This window comes from Mobula hypostoma, chromosome 4 (assembly GCF_963921235.1).
Source record: "Mobula hypostoma chromosome 4, sMobHyp1.1, whole genome shotgun sequence".
NCBI lineage: Eukaryota > Metazoa > Chordata > Chondrichthyes > Myliobatiformes > Myliobatidae > Mobula > Mobula hypostoma.
In genome coordinates this window covers 102086869-102109263 of record NC_086100.1, presented here as the reverse complement: position 1 = coordinate 102109263, position 22395 = coordinate 102086869, and the positions used below count along the sequence as shown (strand labels likewise).

The 22395-nt window shown below is 39.4% G+C and overlaps 1 protein-coding gene across 4 annotated transcripts in view; it reads right to left on the bottom strand.

The window, feature by feature from the left end:
* afap1 (actin filament associated protein 1) overlaps positions 1-22395 on the bottom strand; it is a 343466-nt gene that overhangs the window by 24717 nt on the left and 296354 nt on the right. Inside the window, exons 9-15 of one of the 4 annotated variants that reach the window (XM_063046311.1) lie at positions 21124-21276; positions 20458-20669; positions 8912-9057; positions 7371-7488; positions 5831-6100; positions 3801-3915; positions 3320-3484 (exon numbers count right to left, since the gene is read on the bottom strand). In XM_063046311.1, the coding sequence (XP_062902381.1) occupies positions 3320-3484; positions 3801-3915; positions 5831-6100; positions 7371-7488; positions 8912-9057; positions 20458-20669; positions 21124-21276 (1179 nt within the window). The remainder of the gene's footprint in view (positions 1-3319; positions 3485-3800; positions 3916-5830; positions 6101-7370; positions 7489-8911; positions 9058-20457; positions 20670-21123; positions 21277-22395) is intronic. The other 3 variants (XM_063046312.1, XM_063046314.1, XM_063046315.1) reach the window with 3 other exon arrangements.

Sequence of the window (22395 nt, the reverse complement as noted above, 5' to 3'; positions counted from 1 at the left end):
TTTCCTTTTCTCTTCTTAGGAAGGTTCCTTGTTGGAGCAGGTTTTACTTCCATTTTGCCTTTGTAGGTTCCAGGTAGCCGATTAGGTTAATGTGGGAACTGGAAATTTCTCCACGATACAGGAGCAGTGCGCAACAAGGCAAGGGTAGTTTCCTTCCCCTGCCTTCACTAGGTTCCCGTCTGCTCCTGGCTCATGACCTCACGGTTCTCAATACCAATCCGATATACCAGATCTACAAAAGTTATTTTTAAAAACACAGAAAGCAGTAGGTGCCTGGAATGTGCTGGCAGGGGAAGTGGTGAAAGCACATAAAATAGGAATGTTTAAGAGGCAATTAGGCAGACACCTGAGCAAGCAGTGAATGGAGGGATATTGACCAAGTGCAGCAGATCTGATGAATTAAAATTGGCATCATGGTTGCAGAGACATTGTGGTTTAAAGACTGTTTCTGTCACTCAGTTCAGGACAAATGAATCATGAAGTCACAATGAACCATCAATAACTCTAATAAGGTATTTGAATGACTCAGTTTTTGTTCCAACATGATTCTAACCTCTCAATCTCATCAGAATACTGGATCCAATAATGGACACAGTAAATGTTGCCACAACAAGCACCTGCAGAAATCAGTGCTCAGTGAAGATCCATACTAAATAAATCTGGCAGAATCATATTTGATACAAAGAAAGGTGAAGTTTTTTGTGGGAAGGTGGCTACCTCAGTCCCAGCATAGTGCTGTAGGCTGGAAATTCTCCTTAACTCAGCCTTCTTATATATTATAAACACCTTGTTAAAAATGCAACAGGATTTAGCTCCAACTATTCATGCAACATAAAACACAGTAGAACAGAGCCTGGATGAGCTGACAAGCAAAGAAAATGCTTTAGTGTTGGAAACTTCATTATTGTAAGCAAGAAATGGAGACTGCCAACTACAGTCATAGAACTGATGGAGGCCATTTTTGAATGAAAAATATTTTCCTCAAACACCGTCCAAATCTTCAACCAAACACTTAGAATCAATGATCGTAGTTATCAACCTTTCCTAAAAAGAAATAGGTCATTCCTGTCCACTCTGTTTTGGCCTCTCTTGAAGCTATACACCTGAATTAAATCTACCCATTCTCATAAAGCTTCCCTACACCCTCTTGTCCTGTCGCATTCTTCTTGCAGTGTCACGTCCACAGCTCAAAACCGCATTATGTCAAAATGCCAACTCGTTATTTGTCTTTCAATCTAACTATTAATTTATTTTTGTAATTCATAGTAATTTTTATCTCTTACTGCCACTAAAGAACAAATTACACAACATATGTCAGTGATAATAAACCTGATTTTGATTCTGATTTTTGATTTGTGACTTTTTTGTACCCAGTTAACCAATCTTTGATATTTCCCTGCAACCTAGAAGTCTCTCCATCAACCACGTTGGCAATTTTCGTATCAGCAAACCTCCTAATCATAGTTCAAAGCTAAGACATTAGTAATATAAAAATTACGTAATGAAAAATTGGGACTTAGTACAGAGCCCCAAAGACCCTTCTGGTAAAGTTCTCCAGTCACTAAAATTCCTGCAGCAGTATTCCTTGCTTCCATTGAGCTGATTTTTAATCTAAATTGCCTTGCAGTTTATAGGCATCTACTTTCCTGATCCATCTGCTTAGTGGACCTCTTTCAAGAAGTACGCAGAGCAAATCAAGTGTGCTATTCACATAAACTCTCCTGGTATCCGTGTCAAGAAAATGTTGGCCACTACCTACCCTTGACAACTCCATGCTAATTGTCCTCGGTTAACTTGTACCTCTCTAAAATATCAATTCTTGCTTGATGTCACAGGATCTGGGAACAAAGCAATTCATGGCACTTATCCTCACTATCATAGTGAACAATAGAGTATTCTGCTCAATGGCCTTTCTACAAAAGATAGCACAATTCCAGCATCTTTCTACAGATCTGACAGAGTCACAGGTCCATTCCCAAAGACCCTCTAAGAATCCCAGTTCCATTCAGTCTCACTCTTGCTCCTTCCTCCTGTGCTGCTGCTCCTAGTCCTTCTCTTGCCAGACTCTACATGCCTTTTGAATAGTCTGTAGCCTTGACAAGCAGTTTCATGACATTTGAGAAGGAAATAAATGTTACTGACGTAATAAAATCTTTCCCACCCTATTCTTTAAGCTCATTCGATCCAAAGACCCCTTCCAATATCATTGAAAAAAGGCCACTTCCCATTGTATTATCTCCATGGATAATGCATTAAGCTCAATGGGCCAAATGGCCTAATACTGCTTCTATATCTTATGGACTTATTATGGATGGTGGTAAAGGACAAGAAGAGTTATGCCATTGAGCCGAGCTAGCAGAATAGTATTCACTCTGATTATACAAAAGAAATGTTAGTGTTTTTCCATGGACCTGCCACTATAGCCCGGTTAACTATGAGTAACTTTGAGTTCTAATACTGTTAAAATACTTATGGATTATTTCGATTTTCAGAAGCTTTTTCAATAAATTGATAGTAGTATTAATATATTTTGAATGCCCAGGACATTCAGCATTTTTAGGATTTAGTAATATTGATAGCCAGTTAATTCAGGGAGTTAATGATTAGCCAGCTGTTAAATTTCTTTTATTTTCTGGGTAGGCTTTATTTTGACCTCCTGCTCATGACTTCATTACATTGCAGAAGGTCCCACTGCAGTGCAAGGCCACCTGACTCTCCACTTCAAGCTGCAGCTGCCAAGTCACAAAGTAAATTCATGCATATTCTGGAAATCAGTGGTGTGCCGGACTGGTTCACAACCGAAAGCAACTTCTGGGTCAAATAAAGTCTGACTGAACTACATTTTAAACAACTAAAATTTGCAAAGTGTTTTATTTACTGTTTGCTAAAGTACAACACAAGGTTGACCTCAGACCAAACATTAGAGGAGTGAAAAGGTAAAAAGTTGGCACTTCTACTTCACACACTATTTTGGTGCCAGTGCCATCCCATTTTTAATTATACTTAGAATATTGGGACATAAAAGATACTTATCAACTAGAGTCAATATTTAATGACATTGTAGATATGACTGATTTATTTAAGCACTCTGTATCTGAATCAATGCAAAGAGAATACAGATTGTGGAAAAAAGGATGTTATCGTTTGTAATACCATGGTTCTATTCAGCTGAAGATATGATCAAAACCAGGTTCAGCAATTTTTTGTGACGGTTTCTTGATGTGTCAGTCATCAAGAAATAATTTCAATCCAACAATTTTGATCAGTTTTGTATCTGAACCATCTTCTTTAAAGGAACAGAAAGTTTTAATGTTGCTACCTGAACATGCTTCAATGGCTGTTCTCAGCTCCCTTTTGTCTTTTCTCAGTTGTGCTAGACGGGTGCGTAAGATTTCTTTCTGCTTTTTCAAATCTTCCTCCTTCGACTGCAATCTTTTTGCATCAGCCTCCACTCGATTTTTTCCATATTTATATTGATCAGCATCTGAAAGTTAATCTCATACCTTTTAGTACCTTTATATTAGATATATTCTAGCAATTGACAGCAATTCAAATAACTTCCAACCATCCCTGGTGTAAAGGAATTATTGATTAAATCAGTTAGTATACAAAACCACTAACCTATGATATATTTACCATATTCCATTAAAAGAATCATTATTTAGATGAGAAATGACTGCAATGTCAATTTGAAAAGACAAGTGTATGGTAAAGACACATTTATTAGGAAACAGTATCACCAGTTTCTGCTCGATGTTATTATGTTTAGTATGATAAAACACAAAACGTAAAACACTCACTTGATGCAGTGCGTTTAACACTTGTGCTAGGGTTTGGTTTCTTCACCTGGCTGTTTACGGCCTTTGGTTTCGATGTTGTACCATTTACAACTGTTGGCATTTTCTTTCCTTTTATCTATAAGTGGGAAAATAAGTAGTCATTTATAAATATTGGTGAAATCCCTTAAGAACTCTTTTTTCTTTTAGCAATATGTGAACATCAAATCTATTCAAATTTATACAAGAAGTGCAACACCATACCAACTGACCGTTAGCATTATAAAGTGAGTTAAAACGTTCATAAGTGAAATCAAGGAACAGTAGAGTGTGAGTTTAATTGTATCTTTGAAGTTCCAGTTTTAGTCATACTGAGAGGATGCAAGATGTGGCTGTGTGGAAAGGACTGAGAAACAGCAAGGGAAGAGAAGGCCAATTTGACTGACACCATCATTTAATTGGAAGGAAGGAAATTGCCCACTTTATGGCCAATAACTTGTATGAATCTGATAAAAATGACACTATAGGATTAAAATAAAGGTCCCTTAATGTAAACAGATTCCAATATAAATGTTGAGGAACAATTGTTGGACTTTGTACCATGATCTTGAATTTGTCAGAGCAATTCTAAACCGCTAACCTAGGGTTCTACTGATCTTTTCCACTCACTGAAGTAAATTTTGAATTACTGGTGCTTTGTGCTTGGCAATATAGTGAAAATATATTATTATTGCAATAGTCCGGCCGTCACTATACCCATAATAAACTACCAACAGATGACCAGACCTATGTCAAGCAGTTCACCTCTTCAGCATAGAAACGGGGTCCTCCTGAAGACACCAATTAGCACTCCAAGAATCTGCCAGTGCATTAACCCAGCTTGTGATCTAGCTGAAGAGGTGTTCACACTGTTATTTATCTTGGAACAGATAGGAGAAAGAGAAGTGCTCTTCTAAGCTCTATTAAAAATACTTGGTGGGACTAAGGAATTCCCACTGATGCTGCTCAACCTGCTGAGCTCCCCTTGAGAGCCACAATACCATTCCTACTCAGTTAAGGCAAAGAAATCCAGCCTTGTGATATTTATGGTTTGAGGTTTTAGAAACTGTTCCAGGGAGTGAGAGAGACAAAACAGATGCCATGATCCAGAACACAAGAAAATCTGCAGATGCTGGAAATCCAGAGCAACACACACCAAATGCTGGAGGAACTCAGAAGGCCAGGCAGCATCTATGGAAAAGAGTAAACAGTCGATATTTCAGGCTGAGACCCTTCATCAGGACTGGAAAAAAAAAATGATAGGTCAGAGTAAGAATGTGGAGGGAGGATGTGTGTTTCCATGATGCAGAATATGGGTTCTATAAAGTACAGCAAATTGTGTTTAAAGAAATAATGTTACAAATCATGATATGTGAGAATAGGCACCACAACAGTACATCTATTGTTTCACAGTGCCAGTGAGCCAGGTTTGATCCAGACCTCTGATGTTGTCTGTGGAATTTACATGCTCTTTCTGAGAGAGTGTGGGTTCCCTTTTGAAGCTCCGGTTTCTCTCTACATCCCTGGTGGAAGGTTAACCACTATCCTAAATTGCATGAATGTAGGATTTATGTAAAATGACTTATATTTCCAGTTTTCTAATTCAAAACTTAATATACTTAAAGGAAGGTGAAGCAATTCTTAACAATTTCTCTGGCATTAAATTATAAAATGCATACTATGCATTGGGATACTTCATAAAGAAATTCTCTTGCCTTCTCATGGTAGAAGATCCACCTAATTATGGTATAGCTAGAAATATCTTTCTTAATGTTATACCCCAAGGTTTTGCAATTCTTGAAGTTACGATGAAGAAGCAGGGGAATCTTCTCTGCAATATACCATCACCCTTTCAAATATAGTAACACAGAATAATCGGATGAGAAATGCCTATTTAAAAAATTGTTGGTTAATATCTGCCCAAAAGACGGCCATGGTTTCTTTTTTAGAATGTCTTGATGTACTGCTACAGAATGAGTAAATGCCATCATACAATTTGTGGATTATAGAAGTACCTGCGAGGCTGTCTTGACTGTTCCTTTTTCCGCAGTAGAGGTGTTAGTTTTATTAGTCATAGACCGCGTGGAAGACAGAGGTGAAGAGACAAGAGTTTTGTTATTTTTAGAGGAGAGTTTCTCAGTGGAAAGTTTATTCTGGACCCCAATCGGCTGTGATTTGCGAGCAATTGGTTTTGGTGGTGGGACGTTGTCATACAGGTCAGTGGTGTCACTGGAAACCTCCTCATACCAGAGGGTATCAGTATTACTGCTGAAAACTTCCTGTTCCTGCGATGCAATATGGAGCAAGCTTCAGATGTTAGAGGCAAAAACATGCAGGTAAACGCAGTGTTGTGTACAAGCTGGTGAAGCACAGACTGGAATTATATCCAAAAGCATCAAATGACTCATAAAGTTTCTGCTTCTATTAGCATAATTTGTTATTCAGTGCATGAATCACAAGGAGAAGTATTTTACCAAAATTAAATTTGGTCACAATTTCACCTGTGCAATTACTGTTGACATTAAGTGTGATGATAAGGAAAATTAGTTAGTGTAATCTTAAATAGCATTGATGGCGTGAGATAATTTAGAACCATCACATTCAAAAGTCTTTTAACACACATAAAGTTTGTCATCAGGGTAGCAATAGACACAAAACACAAATACAGTACAGAACCTTCTCATGAAAATACCCATATTTTATGAACATGCCACCAAAGTCTAATTCTAAATGCTGCTGAACCATTTCTGGGAATTAATGAAGCAAACGAAAGGCAGATAAAGATGATATTTTTATCCATTCAGACAGTTCACTGGAAATCACTATATAACAAAGTTGTATGAACTGAATAACTCAATTACACAGCCAGAAGTATTTTATGTCCCCATTACTTTGCCTATCTTTGCAGGGCTTGGTCACAATACAGTGGCAGACTTGCTAGTCAGTGTCTCACTATAATTAAGTTATTTAACCAATTATTCAGAAAATTTGCTAATTAATTAGCTTGCAATTCTAATTCACATGCTTTACTCTCTTAGGATGAGAATATTATAATTAACTTGCACCCAGCCAAACTATGTTTAAAAACAAGTCACTTTCCATTAGATATTTACATGCATTCTTCTTGATACAAAGCAAATTCCAGTTGGCAATTGGTAGGATTACAAAGGAGTTGCTCTGAGGACAGTAGGAGCCTGAAACTCACTGTCTGTAAGAGTATAGTCAGGAAAAGCCCAGGGTGGAAGTTACTATTACATTCAGCAGTTCATTTGTCTGATACAGAATTGAAGACCCAATGGTTTCCTTCGGTGTGCTAAATTTACCGTAAAACTACTTATTTAATGCATTAGTTTTAGGGTCCACCAGACCATTGGGAAAATGAAAGTTCCCAAAAGGACAAATAAAAGTTGCATGCATCCACTTTTGTTATCTGAATACAAGAAATGAAAATGCAGACACAATATTCCAGATTTAATGAATTAGATTCTTTGCACTGGTTGTTTAAAATATTTTTATAAGACTGTCAAAGATATGGCACTAATTTAAATGTCTTACTGTTCCATTTAGGCAAGGTACATCATCATAATGAAGGGAGATTCCACGTGGACATGCGTATCCATTAGTGATGTTGCCACCATATCTGTTAGGTGATATTGAGCGTCTATGTAATAAACTGAAAATGTAAAAAGAAATTGGTGAAAGATTTGTGAGCTTTCAGTACTTTATACTTACTAAATCATAGAGCTGAAATCTATAGAAACTTACATCATTGAAAGGGGTAACAATCTGCCTCAAAGAACACCTGCTATCTCTTTGAAAGAAACATCCAATCATTACTACATTCGCTTCCTCTTTTGCTATGGCCAGAATTTTGATACACGCATCCAATTCCATTTTTCAAGCTGCCATTGAATCTGCAATGCATTTCAGATTATAACACATCTGGGCATTAAAAAAAAAAGTTCTTCTTTACAATTGTTTTGCCAATGATCAAATTTTCCACATCTCCCACTAGTATATTGAAAATTCCAGCTTACTTTAATGATTAAGTGTGCCTTAAACTCCTCTGAGAAGAGCAAACCCCAGATTCTGCAGTCTATCCACATAATGAACAGCGTTCATCATGGAAAAAGCTACAACACCTTTGTAACCTCACTATCATTCTGTGTGCATAAAAAATGGATCAAAACATCCAAGAAGTGCTAGTCACTCTGTATGGTACTGGGTAATCTTCCAGGTCAAGTTGTGCTGGGGTTAGACCTACTTAAAGTCTAGTCAGCCTAATCATTTGAATGGAAAGACTGAATGCCAGACAGAAATCCAAATGCATTTTACGTCTACACAAAACACTGGCTGAACTCAACAGGTCCAGCTGCATCCATGGAGGGAAATGGACATTAAATATTTTGGATTGAGGTTCTTTATCTGGTCTCGACCTAAAATGAAAAGGTCAATCTCACTTTAACTTCTGAATTCCTTCATCATCTTGTGTATTGCACCAGATTCCAGAATCTACAATCTCTTCTGTCTACATTTACATTCACGTGTTTTTGATTTAATGGAATTAGTTTGAATGCCCTGAATTGCATGTGTTCTCCAGAGTTTTAAGTGTATTTTAAGTTTTAATAATTCAACAGGTTATTATTATGTTTAATTTTTAATATCCTTTAAACAATTATATAAATTCCAGAGATCTTCACGAACATGCAGTCTCTTTGACAGTTTTGACAGCCTGTGAGGCGGGAAGATTAGCTTACAGTGCAGTAGGCAATTCTGGGGAGGGAGCCTGTCGTTTATGATTGTGAAGAGCTTTACAGAGCAGAAGGGGACTGATTTATATGTGGTAGTTCTGTGCCAGGTAAGACAGTGTTCGCTGGGCACGTGAATGCAGAGCTTGGGCTGTTTGCCTTTTACTGTGAGATTGAGCCAGAAATGAATTCATTGTTTAGTCATTAAACATTAAGACCAATAGATAACAAATAAAATAAAAATCCCCACAAGTTTACATATTATTATTAGTTGTATTTTAACCAGAACATTTTTCCTTTATAAATTTTTACAGAAGTCAATTATTTATGATCAAAATATTGCCTTACTTGAAGCATTGTTTTGCAGTCTGTATAACACTAGATGTTGTTTCTACATCAATGTAATCATAATGTAGGGCTGATGGATCTGTGGAAGAACCAGTTTCAGATAGTAAAATGCCAAGCCACCTTCCCAGTTCCTCTCCAGAGGAGGTCTGCAAAATTAAAATGGTGAAAATCGAGTGGTAATATATCAGACATGATCAATAAAAATAAATTCTTTTACTAGGGAAAATGCATTTACAGAAACTTCCATTTTAGGTAATGCCTTAAGTGTAGAGCTCAGCTTTGAAGATACGCATCCTCATTGATAAAGTATCTAAAGGAATAACCTTAAAAATATGATAGAAAAATATAATTGGCTTTGTTCCAGATATATGACACTTAGTTAATTGCTGGAGATGTAACACCAACTTGCTAGTACAACCATGACACAGAATCAGTAGCCCACATTATAAAAATATGTCAGCAAGCAATTTACATTGGCTAATAAGGGTGTTAAGGAAAACGAATGAGAAGTTGGATGCTGATGACAGATAGCAGTAGAGGAACTGAAGATACATGAAAGGTGGGTTTGATGTGGAGGACTCTTGAGAACTTTGGAAAGGAGTAACCTTGGCAAGTATAATTAGGAAGGATCCTAAAACATCCTACAGGTATATTAGAAGAAGGAATAGGTCCCTCAGGGATCAAAGAGGTCATCTACACAGAGGTCAAAAATAAATACTTCCATTCATTACTCACATAGAAGGATTGCAGGTTTGGAGAGGTAAGAAAGGAATACACTGACATTCCACAGCATGCCTATATCCTGAACGAGGAAGTATTAGAAATGTTGATACAAATTATGTTTGTAAGTTGGATAAATCTGCAGTATCTGACTGGATCTATCCCAGCATGATAGGAGACACATGGGAAGAGATCTTTAGAGATCTGATGGAGATCTCTGCATCTTTGTTAGCCACGGGTGAGGCACCAGAAAACTGGAAGGTTAATAACATTGCTGCCTTGTTCAGTAGGTGTAAGGCTGGAAACGACAGGCTGGTGAGCCTTACAGTAGTGGCAGGGAAGTTGCTGCAGAAGATTCTGAGGGACACAATACATTTCATATAAGGCAAAGAGGCTAATTAGGAGGAGTTAACATGGTTTTGTTAGAAATTATGCCTCAATTCAAATTGAATTTGTCTGAGGAGGTAACTAAGAAAATTGAGGAAGACTGAGTGGTGGGCATGACTTATATGAGCTTTAGCAAGGCTTGTGAAAAAAATCCCATATGTTTGGCTAGTTCAAAAGGCTGAGGTGCATGGGATCAGAGGCATGTTTGAAAACTAAATCCAAAATTTGACTTGGTGATAGGAGGCAGAGGGTAGTGGTGGATGGGTGCTTTTCTGATGGAAGTTTTAATAAATTGTGTGCCGCAGAGATCGATGCTTGGACCTTTCTTACTTTGTTATATATTAATGGCTTGGATGAGAATGTAACTGGTCTAATTAATATGAGCTTATATTCTCTCCTGCATTGCTGGCAGCTGGATCTTAACCATACCAGAACCATGCTAGTGAGTGGGATACCCTATTCACTGCTGAGTACGAAGGCTTGATCACAGAAAAGAAGTGAGTACTTTACATGTGCAAGAAATTAGTATCAAATAGGCTCTTTAAGGTTTATAGGAGAAATAGAAAAGAACTTAAGAAATGAGGAGGATAAAATGAAAACCACGTATTTTTTCTCTATTATTATGTATTGCTTTGTACTGCTGCCACACGTTAACAAATTTCATGACGTATGAGAGTGATTTTAAACCTGATTCTCATTGATACTGGGAATCCAGTATTTTTAATGGTAGATATTTGCAGTCTTTGATCGCAGCTACTGGATGGCAGACCACGATAATAGGTCAGCTTGCTGCAGTTCAGCAAAGACAGTAAAGCAAATTGACAAAACGCATCCAAACGCCCAACCAGATAATGAATGGACAAGGTTTGCATTTCATGATGTCATTTGAAAGGGAAATCAATACATGTGACGTCAGCGATTCCTATGTTTAAAACATGCTTCATACTCTACTTTTTTAAATTTTAGCATGCTATTCTAAAATATAAACTTTTAACAGCATACTTTTTCCTTTGTGTCAGTACAGATTCACAATGGAGACGGGCCACTGATTGAATGATTACATGATAATATTCCATTCAAATCCTTGTTAACTTGATTCACTACTCTAATCTAATCTTGAATATTCACATCACTAATATCTCAAACACTAGCCCTTATAAGTGAAGTGCCCAGCTTTTCATAAAATAATACAGATATCTTACATTTAATCCATCCTTAAGTTTCCCTGTCCTTGAGTGCTCACATTTCTATTTAGAGAATTTTAATCCTTGAAGATAGTCTTCTAAATTTAACCAACGCATCTAAAAAATTTCAATCTCAAATTCTGACTACCCCTTTTAGAAGCATTATCTTTATAAGAATTCTTGATGAATGGTAAAAACAAAATTAATATAGTAGCTTATTGTTACTGAGAGGTTAATGGATATCATTTGATATTGTCATAATGCTAAAAAGAAATGGGGTGGAAGACAGTGGTATTTAAATTTACCAGGTTTGATCTTAAATGTATGTTCTGAAAGTTACGTAGTTGACTACAGCACCAATGTACTGTTTTCCACTTCAAGTGTAAATTAAAATTGGCACTGTTCATCTCAAAGACTTTGACATACTAATTAAGTGCAAGGTAGGGAGACTGTGTCAAGCTGTAAAATGAAAGACAGGATTAGAATCAGATACATCATCCTCCAGTCCTGTATGAGGAAGCAAAGAAATCAACAGAAATTCTGAAAATGTGGAAACTTGGTCAGTAAGAAGGATGCAATAAGCAATATCAAAACCAAAAGGGTTGATAAACACAGGACTGAAGGTGTTATATTTGAATGCATGCAGTATATGGAATAATGTAGATGATCTTGTAGTGCAGTTAGAGATTAGTAGGTACGATGTTATGGGCAATGCTGAGTCGTGGCTGAAAGAAGATCATAGATTGGAGCTTAATATCCGAGGATCCACATTATATGAAAAGGATAGGCAGAGCGTGTGGGGTATCTCTGTTGGAAAAAAATGAAATCAAATCCTTAGAAAGAGGTGACATAGGATCAGAAGATGTAGAACCCTTGTGGGTAGAGTTAGGAAACTGCAAGGGTAATAAAGAAGACCCTGATAGGAGTTATATACAGGCCTCCAAACAGTAGCCAGGGTGTGAGCTACAAATTTCAAAGAGTGATGGAAAATGCATGTAAAAAGGGCAATAATGTAATACAATCAGAGTCATAGAGAAGTACGGCATGGTAACATGCCCTTCGGCCCATCTAGTCTGTGCTGAACCATTTAAACAGCCCACTACAATCGACCTGCACCGGGACCATAACCCTACCATCGATGCACCTATCCAGACTTCTCTTGAATGGTGAAATTGAACTTGCATGTATCGCTTGTGTTGGCAGCTCATTCCACACTCTCACGACCCTCTGAGTTCCCCTCATGTTCCCCTTAAACTCCAAATTAGGCCTCAACAATGTCATACAACTTGAAAACAACATCTCATCTCAATGCTTTGATTTATGAAGGCCAATGTGCCAATAGCTTTCTTTATGACCCTATGCGCACGTGATGTCATATCAATGAATTATGGATCTGTATTCCCAGATCCTTTTGTTCTATCGCAGTCTTCAGTGCCCTACCATACAGTGTACAAGATCTACAAAATGCTGGCGGAACTCAACAGGCCAGTCAGCATCTATGCAAAAGAGTACAGTCGACGTTTTAGTCTGAAACCCTTCATCAGGATTCTTTTCCACAGATGCAGCCTGGCCTGCTGAGTTCCTCCAGCATTTTATGTGTGTTGCTTGGATTTCCAGCATCTGCAGATTTTCTCTTGTTACTGTATAAGACCTACACTGGTTGGTCCTGTCGAAGTGCAACACCTCACACTTGCCCGCATTAAATTTCACCTGCCATTTTTTGGCCCATTTTTACTGCTGGTAGTTATGGGAGATTCAATATGCTGGAAATCAGGTTGGTGCTGAATCGCAAGAGAAGGAATTTGTAAAATGCCAACAAATTGGAGCAACTTGTGGTTGAGCAAACTAGGAGAATGCCAATTCTGGCTTGGTTGTTATGTAATGACTCAGATTTGATTAGGGAAAGTTAAGGTAAAGGAACCCTTAGGAGGCAGTGATCATAACATGATGGAGTTCGCCCAGCAGCTTGAGAAGGAGAAGTTAAAATTGGATGTATTAGTATTACAGCAGAATAAAGGGAATTACAGAGTGAGAGAGGAATTGATTGGAAGGAGACACTAGCAGGGCTGACAGCAGAACAGTAACAGCTGGAATTTCTGGAAACAATTCAGAAAGATACATCCCAAAAATGAATAATTATTCTAAAGGGAGGATGAGGCAATCATGAGGGTATATAATACAGTAAACATTAGTGTGAAGGTAGAGGATTGGGAAACTTTTAAAGACCAATGAAGGCAACTAAAAAGGGTATAAAGAGAGAAGAGATGAAATATGAAGACAAGGTAGCCAATGATATAAAAGAGGATACAAAAGGATTTTTCAGATATATAAAGAGTAAAAGAGAGATGAGAGTGGATGTTGGACCACTGAGAAATGATGATGAAGAGGTACTAATGGGGGATGAAGAAATGGTGGACAAACTTAATAATGAATTATACATCAGTCTTTACTGTGGAACACACTTGCAGAATGCCAGAAACTCAAGAGTGTCGGGGCCAAAGTGAACGTTGTTGCTATTTCCAAATAGAAGGTGCTTGGGAAGTTGAAAGGTCTGAAGGTAGGTAAATCCACCTGGAATAGATGAACTAGACCCCAGGGTTTTGAAAGAGGTCGCTGAAGAGATTGCAGAGACATTAATAATCTTTCAAGAAACACTAGATTCTGGAATTGTTCCGGAGAATTGGAAAATTGCAGATGTCACACTGCTCTTTAAGAAGGGAGAAAGGCAGTAGACAGGAAATTATAGGCCAGTTAGCCTGACTTCAGTGGTTGGAAAGATGTTGCAGTGTATTATTAAGGATGAGGTTTTGGGGTACTTGGAGGCACAGGACAAAATAGGCCAAAGTCAGCATGGTTTCCTTAAGGGGAAGTCTTGCCTCACAAGTCTGTTGGAATTCTGGCACATAGAAGCAGAGTTGAAGGGACATTCCAGCTGGAGGTCTGTAATTAATGGAGCTCTGCAGGGATCCGTGCTGGGATCTCTGCTGTTTGTGATGTATATAAATGACCTGGTTGAAAATGTAAATGGGTGGGTTAGCAAGTTTGCAGATGATACCAAGATTGGTGGAGTTGTGGACAGTGTAGAAGGCTGGCAAACAATACAGCTCGATATGGATCAGTTGTAGATATGGCAGAAAAATGGCAGATGGAGTCTAACTCGGATTAATGTGATGTGTTGCACCTTGGTAGACAGTGCACAGTTAAGGGCAAGATCCTTAGCAGTGTTGCTCAGCAGAAGCATATTGGGATTCAAGTTCATAGCTCCTTAAAAATGGCTACACAGGTCGATAAGGTGGTTAAGGTGGCTTATGGAATGCTTGCTTTTATTAGTTAGGGCATTAAGTTCAAAAGTCAAGAGGTTATGTTGCAACTTTATAAAACTCTGGTTTGGCCACATCTGGGGTATTGCCTGCATTTCTGGTCACCCCACTATAGGAAGGATGTTGAGGCTTTGGGGAAGGTGCAGGAGAGGTTTACCCGGATGCTGCCTGGTTTAGAGGACATGAGCTATCACGAGAGGCTGGATAATCTGGGGTTGTTTTCTCTGGAGCGGTGGAGGCAGAGGGGAGATCTGATACACAAAATAATCTGCAGATGCTGGGCTCAAAGCAACACTCACAACACGCTGGAGGAACTCAGCAGGTCAGGCAGCATCCGTGGAAATGATCAGTCAACATTCCAGCCCGAAATATTGATTGATTGTTTCCATGGATGCTGCCTGACCTGCTGAGTTCCTCCAGCGTGTTGTGAGGGGAGATCTGATAGAGGTTTTCAAGATTATTTGCAGCATAGATAGACTGGAAAGAGAGTGTCTGTTACCCATGGCTGAAATATCTAATACCAGAGGGCATTCATTGAAGTTGGGGGGGGGGGGCGCGCGTAGGCTCACGGGGTAGGTTTTTTTACTCAGAGAGTGGTGAATGCCTGGAGTGCACTGGCTGGTGTGGTAGTAGAGGCAAATACATTACAGGCTTTTAAGAGGTGTTAAGATAGGTATGGATGTGAGGGAGTTGGAGGGATATGGATGTGAGGGAGTTGGAGGGATATGGATGTGAGGGAGTTGGAGGGGATATGGACATGGTGTAAGTTGAAGGTATTAGTGCTTGGGCATTTTTGATTCATGTTTCAGCTGGTTTGGCACATCATTGTGGGCCCAAGATCATGTTCCTGTGCTGCACTGTGTTTCATGTTCTATGTTAATAACAGGCAGGATAGACAAAGTAAAGTCAGTGCAATTTGTTTATTTGGATTTTCAGAAGGCCCTTGTCATGGTGCCACATCAGGCTGCTTAACAAGAGCTCATGGTATTACAGGAAATATACTAGCATGAATAGAAGAACGGCTGATGGGCAGGAGGTAAAGAGTGGGAATAAAGGTTTTCTGTCTGTCTGCCAGTGACTAGTGATGTGCTGCAGGATCGTTGTTGGGACCACTTCTTTTCACGTTATAAGACAATAATTTGGCTAAAGGAATTGATCGCTTTGTGGCCCAAGTTTGCAGACGTTATGAAGAAAGGTGGAGGGGCAGGTAGTGTTAAGCAGGGCTTCTGCAGAAGGACTAACATAGATTGGGAGAATGGGAAAAGAAGTGGCAGATGGAACATAGTGTAGGGAGGTGCATGGTCATGCACTTTGGTAGAAGGAATACAGATGTGGACTGTTTTCTAAATGGGGAGAAAATTCAAAACTCAGAGGTGCAAAGGGACTCGAGAGTCCTCGTACAAGGTTCCCTAATAGTTAACTTGCAGGTTGAGTCATTGGTAAGAAAGGCAAATGCATTATTAGCATTCATTTTGAGAAGTCTAGAATACAAAAGCAAGGATGTCATGCATATGCTTTATAAGGCATTGGGCAGACTGCACGGAGTACTGTGAGGAGCTTTGGGCCCCTTATCTAAGGAAAGATGTGCTGGCATTGCAGAGAGTTCAGTGGAGGTACACAAAAATTATCCCAGGAGTGAAAGGGTTAACATATGAGGAGTGTTTGATGGCTCTGGACCTGTACTCCCTGGAGTTTCGAAGCATGAGGAGAAATGGGGATCTCACTGAAACCTATTACGTATTGAAAGGGCTAGATAGAGTGGATCTGGCGAGGATGTTGCCTACAGTGAGTGAGTCTAGGACCGGAGGGCACAGCCTCAGAATTGAAGGACATCCATTTAGAACAGAAATAAGGAAAGAATTATTTAGCCAGAGGTTAGTAAATCTGTGGAATTCATTGCCACAGGTGGCTGTGGAGGCCAAGTCATTGGGTATTTTTAAGGACACGGTTGATAGGTTTTTGATTAATCAGTGAATGAAAGTTTACGTGGAGAAGACAGGAGAATACGGCTGAAAGGGTTCAATAAATCAGCCATGATGGAGCGGCAGTGCAGACTCAATAGGCTGAAAGGCCTATTTCTGCTCCTACATTACATCATCTTATATGTTGCAGTCAGTAAAAGATTTTTTTAATAAATAATTACTCAAAGCAGTCTGTTTTTTGAAAATGTCGAACTGAGCCAAAAGACCATTGTGGATAACATTTATAAAATGCCATCTTTATTGATGAAAACAACTCAAGGATAAAAGAGGTAACATTTGCTTGGATGTGGAGAATGTGAGTGAGGTACTTAATGAGTACTTTGATCTCCTGGTCCTCCATATCCTTTTCCTTGGTAAATACTGAAGCAGAGGTAAGTGATTAAATTCGTTAGGACATTTAGAGGTCAAGGAGGAGAAAGTGTTGGGCCTCTTAAGGAGTATTAAGGTGGATAAGTCCCTAGAGCCTAATGGGATTTACCCTACGTTATTGAAGGAGGCAAGAGACGAGACTGCTGGGCCCTTGATCAATATCTCTGTGTCCGCTCTAGCCACAAGCGAGGTCCCAGAGGATTGGCAAGTGGCTGATGTTGTACCTCTGTTTAAAAAGGGAACAAGGGAAAATCCTGGGAACTATAGGCCAGTGAGTCTTACATCAGTTGTAAAGAAATTGCTGTGAAAATTCTTAGGTATAGAATATATGAGCATTTGGAAACTCATGGCCTGATTAGGGAGAGCTAACATGGCTTTGTGCATGGCAGGTTGTGCCTTACCAATTTGACTGAGTTTTTTGACAAGTAGCCAAGAGAGATTAATGAGGGTAGGAGAGTGAATGTTGTCAACATGGACTTTAGTAAGGTGTTTGACAAAGTCCCTCATAGGAGGAAAAACCAGAAGATTAAGATGCATGGGACGTGCAGCAAATTGGCTGTTTGGATTCAGAACCGGCTTTCACCTAGAAAACAGAGGCTAGTGGTTGAAGGGACATTCAAGCTGGAGGTCTGTAATTAGTGGACTTCTGCAGGGATCTGTGCTGGGACCTCTGCTGTTTGTGATGTATATAAATTGCCTGGATGATAACGTAGATGGGTGGGTTTGTAAATTTGCGGATGATACCAAGACTGGTTGAGTTGTGGATAGTATAGAAGACTGGCAAAGAATATAGCTCGATATAGACCAGTTGCAAATATGGGCAGAGAAAGGGCAGATGGAGTTTAACCCAGATAAATGTGAAGTGTTGCACCTTGGTAGGGAAAATGCAAGGAAGCAGTACTGAGCAGAGAGATCTTGGGATCCAAGTTCATAGCTCCTTCAAAGTGGCTACACAGGTCGATAAGGTGGTTAAGAAGGCTTATGGAATGCTTGCTTTTATTAGTTGAGGCACTGAGTTCAAAAGTCAAGAGGTTATGTTGCAACTTTGTAAAACTCTGGTTTGGCCACATCTGGAGTATTGCACACAGTTCTGGTCACCCCAGAATAGGAAGGATGTCGAGGCTTTGGAGAGGGTGCAGAAGAGGTTTACCAGGATGCTGTCTGGTTTAGAGGACATGAGCTATCACAAGAGGCTGGATAAACTTGGGTTGGGAGCGGTGGAGGCTGAGGGGAGATCTGATGGAGGTTTACAAGATTATGAGAGGTATAGATAGAGTGGACAGAGAGTGTCTGTTACCCAGGGTTGAAATATCTGATACCAGAGGGCATTCATTGAAGGTGCAGGGGGAGTCAGGTAGGTTCAAAGGGGATGTGAGGGGCAAGAGGGGCAATTTTTTTTTACTCAGAGAGTGGTGGATGCCTGGAATGCATTGCCCGGTATGGTGGTAGTGGCAAATACACTAGGGGCTTTTAAGAGATGTTTGGATAGGTGCATGGAAGATGTAGGGATATGGACATGGTGTAGGTAGGAGGAAATAGTGTTTGGTTTAATTTGCTTTTTAGCTGATTTGGTACAACATTGTGGGCCGAATGGCCTGTTCCTGTGCTGTACTCTTCTATGTTCTATTACTACAAATAAATACATGACAGAAGATGCCATTATTTATGCCTACTACTGCCAACCTGTGATTTATTTTTAAACATGTGCATTTAATTATTATGGCAAGCATTCATATTTGGTCTGTGGTGTTAAGTGGCTATCTTTTGTACTTTCCCACTGACTGTAAGTTTGACTAACTTCAATGGAAACAACTATTGGGAACAAAACTAGTAGTTGAAAGATTGTTGACTGTTTAATGCAATCAACCAAAGACAAATTCCCGCAATGTTTTATCTTTGTGAGAAACATATGACCCTTTACTGATAACTGCGTATTATATAAACATTTCAAGGGTAAAAGCTGCAAAGCTGTTGACTAAATGTTGAAGCACAGTAAAAATAATTAGAGTAACTTCAACTTGTATTTACACAGAATATGAGGAGCTGATTCTGCCAAACATTATTCACAAATTTCAAATTAGACAAAGGGCAATTCTCAGCACAGCAAATAAATGCATATTCTTTCAAACATGGAGTCTCCTTCCCATCATCTTGCTGTGGTCAACTGACAAATGCTGAGTTAGGCTATGTCCACACTACACCAGATAATTTTGAAAACAAAGCTTTTTCTCTTTGTTTTGACTCTCCATCCACATTGAAACGGCGTTTTCATCCCCCGAAAACAGAGCTTTTCTAAAACACTCTCCAGAGTGTGTAAATTTGAAAATGATTGTTGCGCGTTGTTGTGTGGATGGGGTAAACGGAGATATTTAAAAACGCTGTCATGAGAACACCACAACAACAATGCTTTTTCTGCTTCTGCTTGGTACTGTGCAAGCACTGCCGGACGGCTGTTGTAACGCGCAGTTGATGTGAACTGCATGAGAGTTAAATCGTAAAGTGAGCTTTTTTGACTAGATCCCCTAAATTGATTTGATTGAGTGTATCTTTAAAAGTATTAATGTCAGAAATACTGCGCAGGTCTGGTGGCAGAAGATTCCACTCTCTTGTTGATCTTGGGTCGAGGACGGCTTCATGCATGTGTTGTTTACTTTATTGTCTACGTTAACAGCTTGTTTGGAGTTAAACATCTCCACGTTCTCTACTGCTTTGCTGACTTTGTAGTCATTTGTAATTCACAGAAACAGCTCGACTTCATTGTCTGCCTAAACAAAGAAGTCTGGTCCTTTTTCCTGCGGAGGTTTTCTTTGTATTCCTCAAAGACAATGTTGAAAACTTTCTTTTGCTGTTGTTGTTGGTACTCTAGTTTTTGACCAATGGAAATAGCACAACGCCACCGCGGAAACATAAATATTATACCGTTTCCTCTTCGCTTGTTTTCTGTAGCTGTGTCTGCGCATGCCCAGTAGGAGTAGATTCGCCCAAATATCCGTTTTAATGTGGACAGAGATATTTTGAAAAATGCCTAGTGTGGATGCCTGTTGTATGTACTCAAAACCGGCATTTTCAAAATTATCCGGTCTAGTGTGGACGTAGCCTTAGATTTACCCTTTTTCCATTCAAACCAAAATAATATGGATTCAACGAGGATTTCCCAGTAACTGACCTCACACCACTCATTATCAGTCTGATTTTGAACAGAGTTCTTCAATTTAAAATATTCATTCAGCAAGCTCTTCCTGTCACTCATGCAGTAAATCAATAAAGCTTAGCCTTTAGTTTACATAGATGGTTCTTGGTTCTTGCAGGAAGAATTCTGAAAGATTCATTCTCTGATATTTGAAGCTATCAATTTTTGTACTATCCAGAACCGCACCCTGATTGTTCTCTTTGATATATTTGTTAATTTCCCTTAAAAAGGGACAAACATTCAACCACAAGAAAATAAGAAAAAACTTCAGATGATAGAAATCTGGAATGAAAATAGAAAATGCCGGAAACCCTCAGCAGGTCAGAGAGTATTTGTGGAAAGAAATGCTGAATGTCTCAGGTCAACCACCCTTCATTAAATGACAGTACCATACCTCCAATACTGCAACTTCCTGCCCGTTCCTGAGCAGGCGGAATGCCAGCGGATGTTTGGAATCCAAGCCTGGAATGATTTCACATCCACGCAGTGGGATGGAAGCCATGTGAATTTTCAGGTCAGTTCTATCTTTGTGAAGGATCAGCTTGTTATCTTTCACTCTGCACCACCGCTCCCTCCAACGATTATTTGACAGTACATTCAGGTGGCCTTGACAGATCAGAACAAGAGAAAATATTAATTTTTATGCTTCTAATCTATAGTGTAATCTATTACAAATGTGCTTTCCACCTATACTCTTTAGATTATTTGTTCATAATAAATACTCTTAAATCATTTTACAGGTATTTAGCCAAATCAAGTTGGTGTAGCCTTTGCTAATTTATCGACTCCTGTGAGCAATAGTGCGCCTTCATTTGGAAGCACAAAGGAAGATAGGACAACCTATTCAACCATGAACTGTGATAGGGGGGTTGCATTTCTGCATGGATTCCGTGAGGATGTCATGGGAAAAATCTCTGGATCACTTGAATGTTATTGAAAACAGGATTTAAAATGCAATCAACATATAACCTTTTTTGTGAAAGTAAGTTTAAATATATAAACATATTAATATGCTGTTACTATTTTGGAACAATCAACAAGGTCACTGAGAAAAAGATACCACAAGTTGGGATGTCTTCCTCAGCAGAGGAGGTCTGTTCGTCTGTTGATGGCTTCTTCTTCCCCAGACCAATAATTCTTGTAATTTTCTTTCCTGTGACCTTGCTCACAGCTCCTTTTGGTTCTGCCTTTGCATTTTTCTTCCCTTTACCTGCTTTGTAAAATAATTTCAGATTTACTCTTCAAAAAAAAACAAGCCTTTTTATCTGGTTCACAGTCAAAACTACATACTGTGCCAAAACTGCTGCCACAATCTAACATATAGAAACATAGAAAACCTACAGCCTTCGGCCCACAAAGTTGTGCTGAACATGTCCCTGCCTTCGAAATGACGAGGCTTACCCATAGCCCTCAATTTTTCTAAGCTCCATGTACCTATCCAAAAGTCTCTTAAAAGACCCTATCGTATCCGCCTCCACCACCGTTGCCAGCAGCCCATTCCACGCACTCACCACTCTCTGCATAAAAAATTTACCCCTGACATCTCCTCTGTACCTACTCCCCAGCACCTTAAACCTGTGTCCTCTTGTGGCAACCATTTCAGCCCTGGGAAAAAGCCTCTGACTATCCACATTATCAATGCCCCTCATCATCTATCAGGTCACCTCTCATCCTCCATCACTCCAAGGAGAAAAGGCTGAATTCACTCAATCTCTTTTCATAAGGCATGCTCCCCAATCCAGGCAACATCCTTGTAAATCTCCTCTGCACCCTTTCTATGGCTTCCACATCCTTCCTGTGATGCGACCAGAATTGAGCACAGTACTCTAAGTGGGGTCTGACCAGGCTCCTATATAGCTGTAACATTACCTCTCGGCTCCTAAATTCAATTCCATAGAACCATAGAACCATAGAAACTACAGCACAGAAACAGGCCTTTTGGCCCTTCTTGGCTGTGCCGAACCATTTTCTGCCTAGTCCCACTGACCTGCACACGGACCATATCCCTCCATACACCTCCCATCCATGTATCTGTCCAATTTATTCTTAAATGTTAATAAAGAACCCTCATTCACCACCTCATCTGGCAGCTCATTCCATACTCCCACCACTCTCTGTGTGAAGAAGCCCCCGCTAATGTTCCCTTTAAACTTTTCCCCCCTCACCCTTAACCCATGTCCTCTGGTTTTTTCTCCCCTTGCCTCAGTGGAAAAAGCCTGCTTGCATTCACTCTATCTATACCCATCATAATTTTATATACCTCTAACAAATCTCCCCTCATTCTTCTACGCTCCAGGGAATAAAGTCCTAACCTATTCAACCTTTCTCTGTA